Source organism: Cebidichthys violaceus, unplaced genomic scaffold, assembly GCF_023349555.1.
Source record: "Cebidichthys violaceus isolate CVI_PGR_0920_01 unplaced genomic scaffold, fCebVio1.0.p SCAF_6, whole genome shotgun sequence".
NCBI classification, from domain to species: Eukaryota; Metazoa; Chordata; class Actinopteri; order Perciformes; family Stichaeidae; genus Cebidichthys; species Cebidichthys violaceus.
In genome coordinates, this window is record NW_027176816.1 from 17,102,711 (window position 1) to 17,118,827 (window position 16,117).

Genomic DNA, 16,117 nt, shown 5'->3' on the forward strand with positions numbered 1-16,117 from the left:
AAATCTGAGTGTGCTGACTTTAAACCAGACCTCGCCTTCCTGTGACTGAGGTAGTAACCGCCTTGAGTTATGATTGTCCCTGCTTTGGTTTGATCTATTGCACATTCCTCACCGTACTGCCAATTTCACTACTGATGCACGAACGTGTTTGTATGTGTCAACATCATCATTTGCAGGTTTTCCCACTTATCTGCGAGTGTTTGGAAACCCTGCAAGTGAGCGAGTGAGTATCAGGCATACAGAGACAGACAGAGAGAGAGAGAGAGAGAGAGAGAGAGAGAGAGAGAGAGAGAGAGAGGGCGAGAGAGTTGAGGGGAGGGGGGGGGTCCTTACAACATTACCAAATAGCTCCGGCTCGACGCGTAGCAGTTGGAACAGGGAGGAGGGTGAATTACGCAACAGCTAGGCTTTCTTCTTCTTTCTCATAAGAAGGTGCGGCAAGCCACTTACGGGAACGAGACGGAGACGAGCCAATCAGCTCTCACCGGTTGGGCGGCGAGGCATCTCAGGTCAATAACGCCCACCAACGGCGAGTGAAGAGAGCATGTGATTACAAAAAACCAAATGACACTCATTGACTCATTATCAGGAGAGACCCAAATGAGTCTTTTCTTCTGAACATTAGACAGCTTTTGTGTCCTCTGCGATGATTCAGTGTTGAACTAAGACAGTCAAATGAACTTTTGAGGAGGGGTGACTCACCAGCTCTGTATTTGACTCTGAAGACAGGTTTCATGATAAGTTCCTCCACATGTGCAGAGGTAAACGAAAACAAAGATAGTATGAACAATAAGACCACACAGATGGTGTGACTGTTAGGGTCTAGATACAACTGCCTCAGATGTCTACATGTATTTCAGATTCAAAGGAGGGGTTTGACATTTTGGTGAAACAGGCTCGTTCACTTTCTTACCGAGAGTTAGACGAGAAGATGCTTAACTCGTGCGTCCAGGTAAACATGAGAGGTAGAGCCAGCAACTCTAGCTAGCTAATCACCTTTAGGTTGACAGGCGACAAGCCGAGACTGCGAGGAGTCATTGCGTCTGATCAAGACATAGTGTGGCGCATCGCCTACCTGTAAAAACTACAACTTGTTATTACAATTTGGTTTTAAGTACAGATGCATAAAAGAACAAATAAGATGATAGTGAGCTAGTAGGCAGATGTTGCTCCCTTTGCACGGCGCCATGCTAGCTGTTTCCCCCCCGTCTTCAGTCTTCATGCTAAGCTAACTAGCAACATCCGAGAATGTCAAAGGCCTCTGTAAAACAAGTTGTGAAAACAATACTGACTGTATTATCACCTTTTAAGTATATGGCAAACTTGTTAACAGTTACATATTTTATACATCCAGCAGTTACACAGCGCCACTTTCATTTATCTGGGCTAGTCAGCGCTAAATCAGGGATACTCAACTTGCTTTTTCTCTATTGGCCATTTTTGCAAAAATAGAGAACGACGCCAGAGGCCAGTTAATAAACAAACAATATTTTCTGACATTCAAAGGCCTATAACTCCTCTTTCTTTGAAATTCATTATTTTCAAATTAACTGACTTATTAACTTAACATAGCCCGGACCTCTGTCGGGATTTTTATATATATTTTTTGATAAACAAGCTCTATTGGTCTATTTTAATGCTTTTTTATGCATGTGGCACCTTATTTACATTAAAAGTATAAAATAAATCCTACTGTAAATTAATTTATTTTCATTGTGAATTAGAAAGATGGTCTGTGGGCTACCCAGCCACGACAACTTGTGGTACATCAAATTGGGAGTCAGATTTGTTCATGTATTGTGTAGTTAATGTTTTATATGTAGGTGACAGCTGGTTTGTTGTAAAAAAAACAACCAATTATGATTATCAGCAGTCATTGCAGGCAAGAATTTAAAAAAAGGATTCTATTTCTAAATGCTAAAATAAATACCTGGAAAATTTGAAACAGCAGAAACTCTTGACTGAATTTTGGGGACATTCATAACGACACCAGCCGACATGCAGAGTCTGATGTGGCATGCGGTTCTCAGAATGAAAGGGGAAATGAATGGTGGTGTCATTCACGGAAACTACCTGTGGTCTCCGATACGCTGTGATCTCTTCAGGGAAATTGCATGTTTACTGAGTACCTGCAGAAGAAAACCAGCATCAGATCAGAGGGATTAGTGATGACTAACATTTCACTTTGAATCCATTTTTTTATTGTCAGGGCTGGTTTCCTTTCCTTTGTCTATTATTGTCTGATGCAAAAATACATACAGCGAGTCGTACGGAGCCTTTGATTTGGCATATTTTTTACTTGAAACGCCCCTTTACTTCAGCCCCCTAGCCGTTCCAATCACATCACAGCTGGTATAAAGACACAGTGTTCACCTGACAGACACGTTGATAGGAGCTGCAGCATTCCCGAACTCCATTGTGATTTGCCGTTGTGTAAACCATTGTTTTTCGCTGTAGGTGGGCTGTCTCGAGGAAGATCGACGGGAGTCCCACAACTGATTAAAGCTACCACTCTTCTGTGTCCAAGAGAGCAGATCCGCGATAGGCTGCTGCCTGCTGGTCACTGGAGTAGTTTGGTTCATGGGAGAAGCATGTGATGGTGCTCAGATTACTCATGAGTTCAGATCACTCATGAGGTGAATGCTGTTATTCAGCCGCGTGAATGATAAAGTTGGTGCGGTTTTCTTAACTATCTTAGTTAGTAGTAGACTCGGTTCTGGGAATGATCTGGCACCAAAAAGCCCGTTCTTGTTTCTATCTGCCTTCTAGTGACATGCTTTTCTTTCTTTTCATCTGCTCTCTGGATCTGCTGCTACTCTGTACAGGAAACCACCTGACCTACTAAGCTCTATTTACGTGTTGCAATGCTGTTGTTTGAACTTTAAAAAAAAAAAAAAAAAAAATTCTATTCAGGTCCAATTTTTTTTCTTGTACTCAAATGTGCTACATTCGTTAGCAGCTTGATCTGAAGTGTGTTGCATCACCAACAGTTACCATTGTTAACGTGACTACATTGAGGTCACAACTTACCCGCCGTGTTACCCGAAGCAATACAAAGGAGTCAGGTGTCATAGTTTAAAAAAATATTTATTGAAATTGTATAAAAATAGTTTCTAACGTAATTTACAATTCTAACTTGAATGGATGAAAAAAAAAAAAAAAAAAAAAAAAAAAAAGAACAATCCAAGCTGCAATCGTGAAACCGGAGGAGTTCTCACTCACACACACACACACACACACACACACACACACACACACACACACACACACACACACACACACACACACACACACGAGTAACAAAACCAGTTACCATCAGTAGACACTCAATGCTTCGACACATTATGATGGAAATGCTTTCCGAGACTATTTACACATTATTTACACGACACAAACAAACCCACGCATCTGCTCTTTAAAAATAAAAACCTTTTAAATAATCGGTTGGGCCCTTCAGTGACTGAGGAATGAGATGCGCAGCAGCAGCAGAAAAATTCTCTCATAAATAAATAAATATATTCTGCGCTCGTCGATGTGTGTTAAAAAGCCACGGCGATAATAAATATCTTGATTTACAATTCTTGTCCCCACCGAACTTTAAGACCTGTGTGAGGCACTGTTTAAACATTAAAAAAATAATAATATTTGAAGTGAAGTGATGAGCGGAGGATGTTGTATTTCGGTATAGTTTGCATTGTGGTGTGCACTCTGGGTGGGAGTTGCCTCACAGCCTTGTGTTTGTGTACAGTACAACACGAGAGGGTTGCACACGCTGTAGTAAAAGAGAGTGAGGTCAGTCCAGTGTTTCCTTTTTTTATGATCTGTTTGCACAGGGTTACTGCCGGAGCTATGAGGTCGTCTGGTTGCTAATGACATTGGAGTAGTAGAAGTAGTGATAGCAGTGGTTGTAAATTACATAGGCTTTACTGATCTAGGCCCATGAGAGGAAAAACAAACAATATAAAGCCTTGTACAGTGAGGAGCTAAAAGTTCTCTTGACAAAAAGAGCCGTTCTGCTCTCACAAATTCAAGTATTTTCAGAGTAACCACAACAACCTCCCAAAAGGCACGTGAAAGGTCGCGAGTGCACGGCGTCCGCTTGCCGCTCGGGCACCGCGGCGAGCACGCGCACTGTATTTGCTCAACGCAAGCGTCCGTGCATTGCGGAGCACGCCCTCCTACAGGCTGATGGTCACCCGACGAGTAGTCTGGGTGGTGAGGGTGGAGAGAGGGTCTGGGCCTGCCAGGGTGAAAACGAGTGATGATGTCATGACCCCCGTTTTCTTCTGGGTTACACCTCGCGGGTGCCGGGATAGCGTCGGCCGCTCCCATCTCCTCCTTTCTGCTTCAAGTCCGTTACATTAGTCTTTTTTTTGTAATGGTCTCTTCTCGCATCATGGGCAGTCCAGGTTCAGAGGCGAACTGTCTGGCCTCCATCAGCGAGCCACGGCCACGGGGGCGGAGGCGAAGGCGACGGTCTCGTGGCCGATGCTGTGCAGCCTGATCTCCGCGGGCGTCTTCTCCGTCTGCAACGGGGACGGGATCGCGGAGGAGGACGTGCCCTGCAGCCACGAGTGGTTGACGATGTCCTCGAAGGACGGGCGGTCGGCCGGCCGCAGGGACAGACACCACTTGATCAGCTGCTGGCATTCTGGAGGAGGAAGAGGAGAACTGGTAAGTCTGGAGCACTAAAAAAAAACCCAAGTGTGAAATATCATGCGCCTGTCGCCAGAGAGCTAGAATGTGCGAATTTACCTGTGGAGACTCTCCTCCGGAAGAGGACCTGCCCTCCTGTGATCTCCTCGTCATGTTCGAATGGAATGTCCCCGCACACCATGTCATACAGCAGGACGCCCAGGGACCAAACCGTGGCAGAGCGGCCGTGATAGCGGTGATATTTGATCCACTCTGGTGGGCTGTACACTCTTGTGCCTGTCAGGTGGGAGGAAAAAACAACAACATATTTTAGCAATGCACATCTTAACTGAAAATCCCTTAATGTATTATAGAGTCAAAATTGAAAACGAAATCATTGCAGGAAAGGTTTATATGATTAACAAAGAGTGCAGAATTATCAGCTGAGCTGCTCCTGGGGCTTATTATCTGGGCTCAGGTGCCAGGGAGCGTGACTGGCTGCGTGCGTGTGCATGAGGGGAGGGGGGAGCAGACATGTGACTTTGTTTACAAACTTTGAGTTGTAAAAAATGCAGCTTCCCTCCTATAGGGGGCGCCAAAGCAAAGGCTAGGCTGCTGAGCCAATATTAATAGTCTCTAGCGGAGGAGGGGGGTGTCACAGATGACACAACGTTAGGAATTCCTGCCCAAGTGCGTAGGTGCAAATCATAAGACTAAACATGGGGACTAAAATAAACTAACGTTCTAAAAAAAAATAAAAAATCTCCCTAAAATACCACGAGAACTCGTCTTTTGAGCGGCGGTGACTCACCGTCAAAGTCCGTGTAAATGGTGTCCTTCAGCAGGGCTCCGGACCCGAAGTCGATGAGCTTCATCTCGCCGGTGCGCACGTCGATGAGGATGTTCTCGTCCTTGATGTCGCGGTGCACCACGCCGCAGCTGTGGCAGTGCCGGACGGCCTCCAGCACCTGGCGGAAGAAGCTCCGCGCCAGCTCCTCCGGCAGGGCGCCTTTCTCCGTGATGAAGTCGAACAGGTCCTTGACATTCTCGGGCCGCTCCATCACGATGATGAAGCTGTCCGGCCGCTCGTACCAGTCCAGCATCTTGATGACGCCGCGGAAGCCCGTGCAGACTTTCTTCAGCAGCACGATCTCCATAGGGACCCGGGAGCCATTAGGCTGAAGAGATCAACGATACATATTAGCATTTACTACGTATATACGCTAAATTAATAGCCAAAATAGTTTCAACGTTTCACTTAAGTATCCTTTCTGAAAGCAATGTAATTCTCTATCACACAGTATCATGTTAATTTGGTCGATATTAACGTGACTTAAAAACGTTTCTTACCAGCTCTCCCCACTCGGAGACTCGGTCCTTGGCCACATGTTTGACAGCAACCTAGCGGGGCAAAGAATACACCGCGTCAAACGACATGTACAACAAGCCTACATTTCAAAAATGAAACATGAATACATTATTACAAAAACACAATAAGGCGTACTAACCGGAGCGCCGTCGGTTATCCTCATACCAGTGTAGACGGTGCCGAAGCCGCCGCTTCCCAGCACCGCGCCGACCTGGTAGAGCTTCTCGAACGGCTCCCTCTCCTTCACTGCAAACACAAACACACAAACACAGCCGGTGAATACCCGGGAAGAAACTAAGCCAACCCCCCCTCTCTCCGCGAGCTACCCCCGCTACACAGAGTGAAGCAGCGGGGAGATATCAGAACAAAATAATACAGATAATAGGTCGTTAATGAATGTTTAAAAACGAACTGCCGTCCTTGAAAATGAGTAGCGTTAGCATGCGTGGACAGAGCCACGCTATGCGGGGCTGCCAGCCATTACTGCAGCCCCGGTCCTCCATGACAACACGGTGGAGAGGAGAAAAAAAGAAGGGCGTCTAACCTTGCTGAACTTGGAGCTGCATTTTCGCCGGCATGTCTACGGCGGAGATGTGGGCCAGAGAATTGAGCTTGGACAGCAGCATTCCTTTAACGATATCCACGTGTGTTCTTCTTCTGTTTAACAGTGGTATTATTCCGATTGTACGACTCTCCCGTCTCCCGCGTAGAGCTTAAAGTCCACGTTGCAGGAACAAAATATGCGGTAAGGATCCTCTCATCCGGATAAAAGCAAATGCCGCTCCAGGGAACTATAGCCCAAAAGGTCGTCCCGGCGTATGGATATGAGTTCTCTGTAAAAAAAAAAAGGAAACCTTACGCGAAACCACAGCTGGTCTCCGTAATGTTTTGTAAACAGTTAAACGCAGAGGACGGCGCGCTGAGCAAATCTCTCAGTCAGAAAACCGGCTCTTGGAAACAGCGAGAAGGGGGGGAGGACGACTATAAGGCAGTAGTAAGGGGGCGTTACCACACGCCCCGTTTACCCGCCCCTTTCCGCTCCTCTGCACCAATCGGACTGCACAATACGCACGTCAATCACAGAATGAAAATAGAGCCAACCCCATAACCGGCTGGGCCAGACACAGACGTGGCGGGAATAAAAAACGCGCTAAAAAAAAAAAAGAGGGGGTGAGACTAAAGTAGTTATTATGATTTGAAGTTGGAGGGAAAATGCAAATTTAAAGCCAAGCGGGTCTCCCCCGTCTCCTTCCACTGACTCAGAAAAGATGACCAAACTATTATCAATAGGCTTTACACAAAAAAAGAACACAAACAAAGCAGGAGTGCATCGAGTTACTGAAACTGGATGCCTATTCTTTTCTACTCTATTTCAACAGATACAGTTTCGCCATATTTTATATTAAAGTCTGTGTTGTTTTTTTTATTAATTGCTCACTCTTCTCTTTTTTCACTTTTTGTGTCTTCATTTGAGTTTAGAAACAGATGGCTGCTTTTGGTTGCAGTTAAAGCATCCACGTGGCTTATAGACATGTTTTGCACAAAGAGACGAATGCAACCTAAGTGCAGTTCATCAATTGCGTTTACCCCTATTCTAACCCCCTGTCATTTACCTGATTATTTACACATTAAACACAGATGTTTACTGGCCGTAGTGAAGTCTAGCACTATGAGTCTTTATTTGAGTTGCCCGACAAAGCCTCTCCACTGGCTGCACATCAAAGCGCGCCGGGGAGAATGGGCGCATTCCTCTCATTCTTTCAAATTGGGTGGCCGCGTTTGCAGGCGCTCACAGGATGTGGGAAACTAGAGATAAAAAGACATCCATTTACTCCCCCTCCCCCTCTCTCTCTCTCTCTCTGCTCCTCTCTCCGCCCTCCTTTTCCCGCGCATGTTATTGTCTGAATGGCATCCAGCCCCCCCCTTAATTAAGTTTAGTTTTCCTTTGAGATTTCATAGTAAACCATCATACTGCTGGTATTGCGTGTCACAGAGTCGTAATGGGACATGTCTCTCTCATCACACTAGAAGAAAGAGTGTTTGTTAAAAGTTTGTTAATTATTGTTATCATGTTTTTGATGGACTTCTGGCAACTCCACTTTTTTAAATAATAAAGATTAATTCTGTTCATCGTTTATTTTTTTAACAATCATTTTGCACGCATGTACAAGCAGCAGCAACTGGGTAGCATGGGCCTACATGCAAAAACAAATAACAAAAAGCTTAATATAAACCTACACCACCTCCGTCATAAAGTAGCCTACTAAACAAATACAAAAGTTTGTGGACTATTATCTAACCTGTTCTCAGGTCATGCCGGCTGACTGGAATGACAACGATAGCATGGGAGTGTTCGCAATTTGCTTCAGGGCAAATTCCTGTAATGTCTCTTCAAATGTTTGAAGACAATACAATATGCAAATCCGGCGCTGAACCACATAACTCCCCAGTGTCAACCAATCATCACGTTTGAAAAGCGTTAGTTATAGCGATGTACACCAAAACCAAAGCACAACTTGTTTTTCTGTAGTTCAATAATTAGCGCGTGCTTGTGTGTAAAAGCTGAGCGGACTATATGGTCTATTTATAGTGCTCTCTTGGTTTCTTGTCATGTTACTGAATTTACAACTTAATATGTGAGACATCTAGGATGCCGTCAGGCTGCAGTAGTAACACTATAGTAATAGTAGTTTAAGTGTGTAGTGTCCTGAAGAGGGGCAGAGAGGAGTGAGTTCATGCTCAGTCTGGGGGGCCCAGGGGAGGTGTGTGTGTGTGTGTGTGTGTGTGTGTGTGTGTGTGTGTGTGTGTGTGTGTGTGTGAAAACGGAGCGGTCCAAAGCAACGAGTGTGGCTCATGAAATGCCACCAGTGAGCGCATCTCTGTGGGGCTGCAGATAGCCCGGCCTGCATGATCAGCAGGGCTCAAATGACAGCCATCTAACCCCTTCTGTCAGAGAGACAGATTAGTAGTTGCACCGCTTGCTTTGGGGCCAGCTGCTCAGTCGTATCTCTGGAAGTCTCAGTTTCCAAAAGGGCAACATTACTGTATAGAAGGACGTCACAGATTTCTATGTCACTGATCACCAAAAAAGATTCATGGTGCAGCCCCCATATCTGATGAGCTTCAGTCACATACGTTTTTTTTTTCTTTGACGCATTGGTCCGGCACTGCACACTGAAACTTCAGAAAGCCGCATGGGAAAATAGCACCGGTGCAAAAGGTTTTGCTTACACAATACTCCTATGAATTGCTTCCTCTTTCTTGATGAATAGAAACTCTTCCTGCAGAAAGTTTTCACAACACCAAATTATGTTTCTCCATGTTGAATGTTTCACTATAATCCGGAGGTGGGACAGAGTCGTTCTGCAAGTCGCAAGTAAGTCTCAAGTCTTTGCACTCAAGTCCAGAGTCAAGTGCCAAGTCAAGACTGGCAAGTCCAGAGTCATGAGTCAAGTGCAGGGTCAAGACAGACAAGTCCCGAGTCAAGTCCCAAGTCAAGACGGGCAAGTTCCAAGTCATGTCCCTGGTCAAGACTGATAAGACCTGAGTCAATACTACACTACTAAAATGTAATATATATATCTCTTTGTGCTCATTTTAATGAACACAAATTTGACGGTTGAATAAATTGTGACTTTGAAAGACATTATCCACTATAAGCAGTCTGTGTTGCTCAATTTCCATTTTGTGCAACATTGTGCTTTTATTGGTGTTGCAAAGGGAAGCTTCCCATAAACCCTGTTATCTACCTGACCCTTCAGTACACTCTTGACCTGTCACTCCACCTCCACCCTTCATCACAAACTTATAACACTTCCTATGCAACACATTAACCACCTTAAGCACACAGTGTCTTCTTAGGAGATGATTCACTTCCCCTCACGTGGCCTCATGGACTCTGCCTTGGACTTACACTGTCTCTCTCCTTCGCTCTTTTCTGTCTTCCTGGATGTGGTAAAAGGCTCAGCCACACGTGTCCACACTTGTTCGTCCATCACTCACGATGGCCAGCCAATCACCTCTCCAGCTGTCCTCGGATCCCACCTGCTGCCGCTCTCTAAGTGGCAGGAAAAGTAATCATGGAGGTGGACGAGACGAGTGTGGGCTTGCAACACAGTCCCCCAGTGGATGGAAGATGGCCTCTGTGGTCACACCCATGGAAATGTGCATATCATGTACAGACATAGATATTCACACAGCATACTGGTACCATGAGATGACCATTTGTATATAAACGAGACTTGCAATTATCGTAAATAACTGCTTTAGCTTGACTTGAAAGCACACAGGCCTTTTGTTAGAGATGCGGTTAATGGACTTTCTCTGTAATTTCCCCTGTGATGGTTTTGACACTTTACAGATGGCGCTAACATTCATGGCATCAAATTTAACACATACAGTGAATAAAACTCAGTTCTGCCTGTGTGCAAATATTCCCAACGTAAGGATGATTGCCGTATTTATATTATAATTGCTTGACGCTTTGTGAGCTTGCAATGTGGAAAACTTGAATAGCCTTTCAACAGTAATGGTAATGCAGTTCCCTCCATAGATAGGTTTGAATGATGCATAAAGGTTTTTTTGTCCTAGCAGTAATTAGACTTCATATATGCATCAGGATTGTTGTGCATATGTAACAACATATGCATGGCGTTTTAATAGGAACGTAATTAAGAAAATAGGCCACATCCCTCAAGCTTTTTACGCCTGTGACAAGACCATTTCACATAATAAACGTGACCATTAAGCCATCGTCTTCTAGAAGTGCAAAACCACTCAGAGCAGCCTAAAAGTCATCGGTGCGCTGCTCGCTGACAGCCCGTCATCCCGGCTGTGTGATGAGCTAAGCGGTCTGCAGGAAGCGGAGTGAAGCCAGGAGTCTCGCAGGGCTGCGTGTGCCTTGACAGTGATTGACAAAGATTCCCCCCCCCCCCCCCCCCCCCCCCCCCCCATCATTAGGGCCGGTCGGCTACACACAAATAAACACAAACTTTGAAACATGAGTCTGTCATGCCTCCGAATTAGCCCTCAGACGTTTTGAAACCCTCCCCAAATAAGGAAAGCATTAGTATGTGTGAAAGTGTGTGTGCGTGGGGGGGGGGGGGGCCCTAAATTAATTTTAGAGGTGTCTTAAAGGAAGAAGGAATGGCTGCGTGGTGGGTAACCTCCAGTGTGGTCCGACCTCTCTTCAGGTAGCTGCTCGCCCCCCCTCATTCCTGTCCTCGTGTCCTGAGGGGTCTCGACTGGCGGGGCCATGGGAAAAGGCTCCAGTGGACATCAAAGGCAGGTCTATGTGGGAAAGCCCCACAGAGGGCCCGTAGAGTGCCCTAAAGGTCACCACGGGTCAACCTTCATGTCAGCAAAGGCCCGGCTCGGGGGTCAGGGGTTACTGGCATACCTGTCCATCGCCACAAAGACGGTTCTTCCAGGAAATTATCCCCACTTGTCTCAATTAGGGGTTCAGCTTTACTGAAGGGCCCGTGTAAGGTTTGTTTTATGGCTATAGTTGTTATGGAGGAGGGTGTAATCTGTGTGTACAGAGGGCGGGATGCCTTTAATGTTGCCAGTGGTTACAATAATAGGACTGTTGTTAGCTTTAGACCTGTCCTTATGGGGGTTGAGACCACAGGAAATATCACTTCCTAGTTTATCCTGTTGGTAATAACACTGTTGACAGGAGTGATTATTATGATATCCTAGAAGGTAGTGAACCCAGTGATGCTGACTATAGATAATAACACTGACCATGAGCAAGGTTTGGAATGTCGTTGGGTATATTCACTAAAGCCCTCCCCCAAAAAGCAGGTATCCAATCAGAACTTAGAAAATAGGACAACTGTGTCCGGATCTACACAGAAAGTATGGGTAAGTATACGTTTTCCCTTAAGCAACCCAACCAAATGTGTTATGTTAGATAGCGCTACGTGTGTCAACGTGAACCAAACACGAACAATGCAACATCTAGATGTGTTTTTTTTATACTGCACTACAATACAAGGGCTAACTAGCTACCCTGCAATACATGAACAATGTTGCTCCTTTAGTTCCACATCCTCCACATAGTTTATCGACGAGAGGACGTGTAGCTTTCAGCCTCTTAGCTTATTTAGCATGTATCATGTATGTGGCCATGTGCATGTTTGAGACCATTTCGCAAGACTCCGTTTTAAAACTGGTCAGTCGGAAATATTAAAAAGTCAGCTGGAAACACTGTTAGCAAAGGAATGCCGGCATCTTCACTCTCACTGAAACCTGGCCCCAAAAACAGGAGTCCGACTCCGATCTTGAAATCGAAGGTTTTGGGAAGCCCGTAACATTGGATCGGGACACGAGACTGGGAAAGTCCAGGGATGGGGCATTAGCCCTTAATCTGCCAAGAGAGTCTTCACAATTACTTGTCATGTTTTTTTTTTTAATATATCCATTATCCACCACAAGGACATCGGTCATCATTAGAGTGTCAGCCTTTGCAGAGCTTTTCCCCTGGTGTATCTAACTTTATCATGATGGATTTTAATCTTTGCTCCATCGATAAGTCCCTTAGTTTTCTTCAGGGCGTCACCTGTCATACTAGACGTGGTAAGGGGCTGGACCTTTGAGATGAGACCACCAGTGGAGCTTACGAATCTTATTGCAAAACTCCTCTATGGGCGCCTCTGATCATGATACAGTTCATTTAGTTTCAGTCGACCCGCCGACGCTGAAGAGAGAAAACTCGGAGCACAAGGACGTGGTGTGGTCTAAAAATACGGTCGTTCCTCCCAAAATGCATAGAATCTTTTCTAATAATAAGCCTTGCATTAGTGAATCAGACAGACCTTTTATTAAACCATGAACTTGTTGTCTTTACTAGCAGCTGTTGTTCAGTTAAAGTCTGCATTTCTGCGGAGGAAGCAGCTGTTATTGGAGCGATTAGTGAGCGACGTGTTCAGCGGTGTTATCAGACCTACGGAGCGGCCGTCTGAAGTCACCAGCAGAGCTACGAGTGAGAACAGACACGAAACCGAGAGGGAACGAGTGAGAGACGTGTGTTGACCACATTTATAGATCCATGATCTAGAAAACTTTTGTGTGTAAGTGTTGATTCTAAAGTAAATGTGATGAGAGAGAGAGAGAGAGAGAGACCCGCAGCGCTGTAACTAACGTTAAGTCTGAAAAATAAAACTTCTAAAACTTTCCTCGAACTGTGTCTGTTTGAGTTTATAGAGAAAGATTTTAGAGAAGATCTTAAGTATCAAACACAACCTTTCATTATTAAAGACTTTATTACTCTGTTGTATTTTTTGTAACCAAGCAACCAATCTACTTCCTGTTTACATCGGCGCATGCCCAGTGTACGTGAAGAGTCACGCGATATTCGTTTTCAGTCGTGTTAGTCTGGACGGAGATTATTTCGAAAACGATGCTGAAACGCCGTGTGGACGGAGATCGTTTTCGTTTAAAAACAGAGTAGTGTGACCGGGTTAAGTGGAGAGCAGGGCCGCCTTTCAATCAGAGAGTCAGAGGTTCGATCCCCACTAGTCTCATGTCAATGTGTCCTTGAGCAAGACACTTAACCCCCAAAATGGCTCCCGTAGCTGTGCCTACAGTGTGTAGATAGATACTGAATTGTAAGTCGCTTTGGATAAAAGCATCTGCTAAATGACTGTAATGTAATGTAGTGTGGATGTAGCCTTAATCACAAGCTCTCTGAGATCCAAGACGGGGAGGAGGATAAATCCACGGAGAGGAAAAAATGTTGTTTTGGGGCATCTGAAAGGGAACAAATGTTTTTGTTTGTCCTCATTTTATTTGATTACTATTATATCATATATAATATCGTTTGTTGGTAAATGGATTTTTTTTCTTCTAGTTCACTGTCATCCTCAGGGCTGCGTGTGCCAAAGGGTCAACTGGTGATCTGTCACTCCTGCTAACCAAAACAGGATGCACCACCTTGGCTCTGCACTGGATGCCATGTGCTTTTGGAATGCGAATAAGAGAGATGTGGAGGAATGTGTTGAACCAGGAAGAAGGCCGCTGGTGTCCCCCTTCCCACGGAGGTTAAGAGGAGAGAGGGGTGGGGGTGGGGGTTTGTGTAGTGGGGGGGGGGGGGGGGGGGGAGCACTCATTCATCCACGTGGGAAACAGACAGTAGTGACACATTAAACCGCGTTGTCACACAAACAGCCCGGTGACACTGTTGCTAGTCACTGCTCAAGAATGTAGGCGGTGGGATTACTTCAAACTTCCCACAAGAACAGAGTAGGTTGTTTTTCTTTTGCCTTTTCCCTTTCTTTACATTTGGCAATCAGCTGGTCTGTTTTCCTTTCCAAGTGGGATGGAGGCAGTGTGAATGGGACCATTTATTCACGTGAGAAACTGGTTACACTGATGTCACCTATAAATAGTCCTGTTCCAAATCAATACGCCTCCTCGGTTGAGTTGCGGAACATTTACAAAAAAATCCCCATGACTAGCTGAGCAACAGTTCCCTTTCCATTTAAAGTGTTTCAGCTGCTCTCTTTACCCCCCCGCCCAGTCTTTACAGTTGATTTGCATAATGGCCCAGAGAGCGGGGTAGGCGGTTATTGTTGTTGTCGTGAAGACGGAGGGGTTTTCCCACCAGCTTCTCCTTCTCCTCTCACTGATTCAAAACACCTCTGTGTTGCTGCCGGTGATGTCATGGCCCAGAAACTACTCAAAGCTGCTTCCCTGGGAAACCCCATATCAGGAAGTCCAGACAGTTTTTGTTTTTTTCCCCTCCTTGATTGTTATAGCAGAGCAGCTTGGAAGAGACTGTGAGGTTTCTGATCCGGTTCTCATACACTGAAGCCGAACCTGCTGAACTCAAACAATCGGGGCTTCGTCTACTCATCTGCCCTCCTTTCTCATTCCTTTGTTTTACAGTAAACTGAACTTTTTTTTTTGCTGAACAATTGCATTGAGCAAATACTTTAATAAGGCAACCCAACTTGCTTGGTCAGTGTCCCCCGGCGATGCGCCGAAGCCTTATAGTAACTTCAACATAAACCCGTTCACTATTAGATTAGTTCTCTAAATCTGTAAAGCTGCTCTCATCTAACACAGCAGAACAAAACAAATAGAACTTCAATTTGTTCTCTTTTTTGCGACTACAATTTTGACAAAATATGTCCACAGCAGATTTGTTTTGATTTTCGACAAAAAAACACAGGAAGTGGACCTTGAGTTGGAATGAATGTGTAAATACATCTTCTTTTAATGATCTTTCTTAGAGATTTGCAGTTTACAGGACTGCGTCTGACCTGTCTGACCTAAAGTGATTTGCTTCCATGAGTGAACCGATACTCAACACCAACAAATACCTCAAAACGCCCAACCTTATCAGTGCTCATGATTATTCCTGTTAGGAATGTTAAATATTCAGTGTCCCTCTTCACTTTTGCCGGAACCTGTTTTTTTTAAATTGCATTGTATTTTAAAATGTAGATCATGAATCTATTGTGTGGAGTCCCATTCACATTAAAGAGGCTAAGTCCGTGTACCTACGGTTTCCCTTTAGAGGTCCCTGATGAGGGCATTAACATGTGAATGGACGGCAACACCCACCATGGTCTTCTTTTCTCTGCTGGCTGTGTGTGTGTGTGTGTGTGTGTGTGTGTGTGTGTGTGTGTGTGTCTCTGTGTGTGTCTGTGTGCAGAAGTGGAAAGCATTAGGAGTCGCCCTGGAGGGCCGGCCAGGAATGCAGAGCAAAAATTCCTTTCCTCCTCACCTCGTTGTCCCATTCCTTTCCTAGCCTTTCTTCTCTCCTTCCTCTCTATCAGTCCACTGATTACACCCCAGTCTCCATGCCATCACTAGATAACACACGCCCTCCATTCTGCTGTGATAAAAATGAATGAAAATACCACGCACTTCCATCTTGTAAATAAACATCTCTAGCTAATTAGTGCCGGGCTCGAAGGACATGTTGTTCTGTCTTCTTTTTTTTCTCTCTCTCTTTGCAGCAAATGTTCAAAGATCACGACATCCGGTATTCTGTATACAAACTGAGGAAGTGAAGATTTTTAAGATTCTTAAAAGAAGGCTTTTGTCTCTTTTCTCAGAAGTAACAGCATTCATGGATGAAACTGAGCTTGAATGCACAACAGA

The 16,117-nt window shown here is 45.0% G+C and overlaps 1 protein-coding gene across 1 annotated transcript; it reads right to left on the reverse strand.

The window, feature by feature from the left end:
- Window positions 1-3,068: 3,068 nt before the first annotated feature.
- On the reverse strand, window positions 3,069-6,973 carry pim1 (Pim-1 proto-oncogene, serine/threonine kinase). The gene is made up of 6 exons (XM_068733229.1): window positions 6,549-6,973; window positions 6,144-6,250; window positions 5,986-6,036; window positions 5,447-5,813; window positions 4,756-4,932; window positions 3,069-4,651 (listed from the first exon to the last, which is right to left on the reverse strand). Exons 1-6 carry the CDS (start codon window positions 6,628-6,630, stop codon window positions 4,437-4,439), a joined length of 999 nt encoding a protein of 332 aa, XP_068589330.1. The 5' UTR covers window positions 6,631-6,973; the 3' UTR covers window positions 3,069-4,436.
- Between the last annotated feature and the right edge of the window lie 9,144 nt (window positions 6,974-16,117).

Coding starts and splice junctions, on each gene's coding strand:
- pim1 (XM_068733229.1), bottom strand. CDS start 6,630: ATGCTGCTGTCCAAGCTCAATTCTCTGGCCCACATCTCCGCCGTAGAC. Junction 6,251..6,548: donor GCAGCTCCAAGTTCAGCAAG/GTTAGACGCCCT, acceptor TTGTGTTTGCAG/TGAAGGAGAGGGAGCCGTTC. Junction 5,814..5,985: donor TCTCCGAGTGGGGAGAGCTG/GTAAGAAACGTT, acceptor TGATCTCTTCAG/CCTAATGGCTCCCGGGTCCC.